This window comes from Charadrius vociferus, unplaced genomic scaffold, assembly GCF_000708025.1.
Source record: "Charadrius vociferus isolate BGI_N301 unplaced genomic scaffold, ASM70802v2 scaffold693, whole genome shotgun sequence".
Taxonomy (NCBI): Eukaryota; Metazoa; Chordata; class Aves; order Charadriiformes; family Charadriidae; genus Charadrius; species Charadrius vociferus.
Genome location: NW_009647753.1, coordinates 101,266 through 106,152, shown reverse-complemented (window position 1 = coordinate 106,152; position 4,887 = coordinate 101,266). Strand labels below are relative to the sequence as shown.

The 4,887-nt window shown below is 44.3% G+C and overlaps 1 protein-coding gene across 1 annotated transcript in view; it reads left to right on the top strand.

Moving 5' to 3' along the window:
• KIAA0368 (KIAA0368 ortholog) overlaps positions 1 to 4,887 on the top strand; it is a 57,363-nt gene that overhangs the window by 44,441 nt on the left and 8,035 nt on the right. The window contains exons 35-38 of the mRNA XM_009882128.1: positions 998 to 1,148; positions 2,045 to 2,110; positions 4,003 to 4,092; positions 4,613 to 4,679. Coding sequence (XP_009880430.1) covers positions 998 to 1,148; positions 2,045 to 2,110; positions 4,003 to 4,092; positions 4,613 to 4,679 — 374 coding nt within the window. The remainder of the gene's footprint in view (positions 1 to 997; positions 1,149 to 2,044; positions 2,111 to 4,002; positions 4,093 to 4,612; positions 4,680 to 4,887) is intronic.

Below are 4,887 nucleotides of genomic sequence, written 5' to 3'. Positions count from 1 at the left end.
CCCTTTTCACACTGAGTTCAAACGGCAGCCCCAGGAGCTCTGTCTTTTGGGATTGCCTGGCCTCTCTGCAAATACCCAGGTTCGGTTCCCATTAGGAAGTTCTCTTCTCCCTGTGCAACTGGCAAACTGATCTGCCTGCAGTTTGCTGCGCTTGAGGCTGTCCTTCAGGACTGGCATCTCTCTTCTGCTTGTAAACAGAAAATCCCATGGTAGCTCTTAAAAGAGCCGGGTCTTATTTCACGACTGGTTGTGAGTAATGACAGTTCACATCCCAGAGTTGACTGCATTTGGTCACACTGCTCAAATGCATTTTATGTCATGTAACGGTTCGATGTCCCTTGATGTGTAGGGATTTCATATGCTCGTCACTTTGTAGCCTTGTTTATTCTTTCATTTGCTTGAAGGACAGAAAAGCTGGAAAATTCAGACCTAGGTCTTTGCAAAAATAATTTTATGTTATTGAACATGATTATACAGGAAAGTTAGAAAGCTCCTAACAAATTATAGTGAACATTTATTGAATTTTTTCATCCCTTTTTGAAGATATGAAAACCCTTTGTCAAAATGCAGCCTGAGAGATGTGGTCAGTCTGAAACTAACATGTGAGACTTGAACAGATTGTTGTAATTTGTTTGTTCTTGAGCAGGGACAGTGGATGTCTCTGGGGTGACTTTGCCCAGAGCTTCTTTAAAACACGAAGATGTGTTATTCCTTCCTGTAATCTGTAGTACTGCCTCTTTGCCCATTCCCTTTGTGATACCCTGGCCAAAGTAAGCAATCTCTGTGCAAAGCGTAGCATCAGTCAGAAGCTCAGGGCTAGGGTACGATTTTGCTTAAGCAGAAGAATCCACAGATTTTTGTTTGCAGCTAGATTTATATTGATATATCTGAGGTTTGGATTGGCCTTTTTGTTGGTACTGGTTTCGAGTGAACTAGAGAGGTTTTTCAGCTAAGTCTGTGTCTTTCTGTGTTGACCTTCCCTTTGATCTTTTTCCAGCATTAACACTCTTGTGAAGATCAGTAAAAGTGCCGGGTCTATGCTGAAACCTCATGCACCAAAACTTATCCCAGCCCTGCTGGAATCCTTGAGTGTGCTGGAGCCTCAAGTCCTCAATTATTTGAGTCTTTGTGCAACAGATCAGGAGAAAGTAAGTGCAGTTATAATGGGGAAAGTATCGACAGAACAGAGATAACAAAGATTTAAGCTTCATTCAGTGAACAGAAAAATAACCAATTTTGTTGAGAGGTGTTCAAAGATGCAAAGAGAAGTAGATAGTAAGTTACTAAAAAAATTTTGGTCATTGGAATATGGCTGGACAAGTGTGGTTTTTTTTTGAAGGGTTGGGATTTTTTTATTCACTAAGCCACCACATATTTCAGAAAGTGAAGATCAATCTTAGTCAGAACTGTTGTTAAATGTCACTTCAGCTCCATGAAGAACTGTAAAACAGGTGAAGAGAGAGAGTAATAATTATCTGGAACGCACCTGTACTGTCAAACTTTGCTGCTGTTTTTCCCAGGGGATTAACTGTAGGACTTCTGAATTAGAAGGTGTGCTGTAGCACTGTGGGCAGGAGGTGGATGTTGTCAGCTCTACGTCCTTTAACGTCTCTCAAAGAACCATATTAATCACTAGCAGTATTCTGGGAAAGTGACTGAAACTCACTGTTCAGAAGCAAATTTAGCTGCTTTCATTGTGGGGAGGGAGAGGGGTCAAACTCTGCCCTTCACAAATGAGAAAGGAGTGAACAATAGGTCAGAGTTGGATTCCCCCCTCCCCTTTTTTTCTTTCTTTTTTTTTTCTTTTTTTTTTTCATTTCCACGATGTCAGGAGCACATGGTTTACCTCCTGTACTCTAGCTAGAACATCCATCTGCCTCTGAAAGGGAGACATAGTCTGTAGACATAATTACTTTCTGTCTGTATGCACCTGAAACGGATTTTTGTTTGAGTTTGTGAGGTAGTGAGTTATAGCTGATGTTGCCCTTTCCACTGTTTTCATCTTGAATTACACTTGGTTTTGTTTTTTTCATCTTTTTTTTAGAATGCAATGGATAGTGCCAGACTTAGTGCTGTCAAGTCATCTCCCATGATGGAAACCATTAACATGGTAAGTACTTGATTCAGAAGGTTCTGGTGTAAGGTATGTTGTAGGAGAAGAATAGGAATTGCAATGAGAGCTTTACAGAATACCTCTTCAGGGTTCATTTTATTGTCGCATCTCCATGTGGATGTCTGTCCACCTTCTTTTTCATGTACTGACTTCTCTCATCCTGTCGGCACAGCTTGCTCCTCAGATCAGTTCTAAGTAACCCTGGCTCCATTTGGAGTCAGGTGGATTGTTTCTCCACCTGAATACCTTGATGAAGAGGGCATCTTTCACATGCTTTTCTTTGGCTGGGGGCTCAGCTGGTTCTGGATTGTGCTAGCTGCCATTTCTCTTCATCTCTGGCCCACAATTCCACTGTCAGCTTCTGAGCTGGGCCTCCAACTGATGACAGTCATTGTTCTTAAGGCACAAATGCTGTCCAGCCCTTGCCTCGTGGTGCCTTAGATATCACTACCTGGTCCTTGCCAGTGCTTTGACGGGAGATATTCAGAGAAAATGCCGATATCACTGAAAGCGCTGTCAGCAGCTGGTGTTTGGCACCATAGTTTCCTGCTGCTGGAGGAGGAGTAGTTGCTGATGCCCAGACACTGTGCTGTAGGGTCTGTCTTGGCAGAGCTCACTGCCATCTGTAAGAGCCTGTCCCTTCCCAAAGAAAAGACCCCTCTTTCCTGCGCAGGCACTGCACGCAGCCAGGGACACGCGAGCAGGCAGGGGGAGTGAGCGCTGAGCAAGTTTTAGGGGATGCATAGCTACCAGAGCTATTCTTAGAGATATTCTATAGCCTCCCGCGCTTATGGAAAAGTGACAACAGCAAGCCCTCCTGCACATAACAGCATGTGGGGCTGCGTTTTGGTGTCAGGTGGTGCGCTCTCTATAAATAGTGTGTAAAGCGGATGGGGATGAAAGGCTGCATGTAAAAGTGTACTCGCTGTCACCCGCAGGCTGCAGCAGCTGGTGCTGTCCCTCCTGCTGGCCCTGCCTCTGCCCTGCCAGCCCTGAGGGGACAGTTGTGCTGCCCCCATCGATGCCTGGGATTTCCTTCTGCAGGGGAGAGAGAGTATGGCTTCCCTGGAGTAGCGTGAAGATGTCCTGACTTATGAGCAACCTTCTCTCTGTTCCTCTATATGCTGGGGCTTGCTGGGAGATCATGTGATAGAATGGATTATTCCCTTCACCATACCAGTGCAGAGGGGGAAATGACAGCAGACACGACTTCTGAAGCTCAGAGAGGTTTACCTTCAGTTATTATGTGATCCTCGAATTTGCTAGAGGATGGATCCCCCCTCTGGAAAGAGCGTGCTACACAGAGTGCTGGAAACGTGAGGCTTTCTGGTTTGCCCAGTGGCATTTTAGGCATAGGAGATGATTATAAATTACACCAATAACATCCCTCTTCTGCGTTTGTGTCATTTATTCCACTTGTTTGTTTTGACCTGTTTAAAAACTGTCTTAACTAGTTTCATTTCATTGTGTAGTTTGGATGTTATTGCTTCAGGGTTCCAACAGTTGGAAGAATGTTGGGTTTTATCCTAAGATATGCGCACCTTTGCATCCCTTTCTCTCCCCAAAAGGAGTTCTTGCTAGTGTGTTACTTTCAGCTTTCTAAACAGTTGGAGTGCAGGAGTACATCAGTTCAGCAAATGATAACTTTAGCAGGGTCAGCTCAGCATAGAAGTGGGACAAGACAATCTGTATGTGGTCGAAGCCACTTTGTGGTGCCTTTTCCCCACCATGCAGTAACTCTCACAATTCAGCTGAAGACCCGCCTGCAGAACCGAGGCAGGTGTCAGCTGGAAGTAGAGCAAATTCAGAATTCAGTCTGCCACCATTACCTTTCTTTTTTTCTTTTTTTTTTTTTTTTTTTTTCCTCCCCATCCCTTGCCTTTCTCTAGAGCCTGCAGTATTTGGATGTGTCCGTCCTGGGTGAGCTGGTCCCTCGGCTGTGTGAACTGATCAAAAGTGGAGTAGGCCTTGGCACAAAGGTATGTCTGTGATTTTAATGGTTCATTTGGAAATGGAGAAGGGAACACAGAGCAGTGTCAACATAAATACTGTTGTTTTGACTGTCTCTTTTAAAGTGACAGCTTGCGCTCATTCATACTGGAGTCATTTCACGTCTGAGTCTCAATCCACCTACATTACTTGTGTTTTTCTGGATGTGTGCTGCCTTAACCTCCCCTGGGCTACATGGCTCTTGTCCTCTGTGACATTTGAGTGCAGAAGGTTGTCATTGATATCTGTAAAGCTCCCAGGACCATCTATCCTGAGTGTGGGTCCTAGTAACTTTTTCACTTCCTTATTCAATTTCTGTCATTCATTTGTTGCAAACTTGTTTTCTGCTTCTACCATTGGCTCCCGGTTTATCAGGGCAGAGGCTGGGTGAGCCTAGATCATGTCATACAAGTGCATGTGCACTTGCAAGCACCGCAGCACGCATTAACAGTAATAACCAGGAGCTAGTATTGTTTTATCTTACCTTTGTTTTGCTTTGCAATCTTCCAGGGAGGCTGTGCCAGTGTAATTGTGTCATTAACCACACAGTGTCCTCAGGACTTAACACCTTATTCAGGTAAGGTTTGTTTCTAGTGCCAAGTTTTAAAGGTGCTTTTTGCTGCTGTTCTGTAGGTAGTATTTCCTCCCTGTTGGCCTTTGATTTTATCACAGGAGTGATCTTTGCATGTGTATTTTTCTCAGAGAGCTGTTTGAAGTTGCCTTGTAGATCTGAGACTGGGATGCTGGGGGTAGGTCCTGGGGATGTGAAATACCTCACCAAGTTG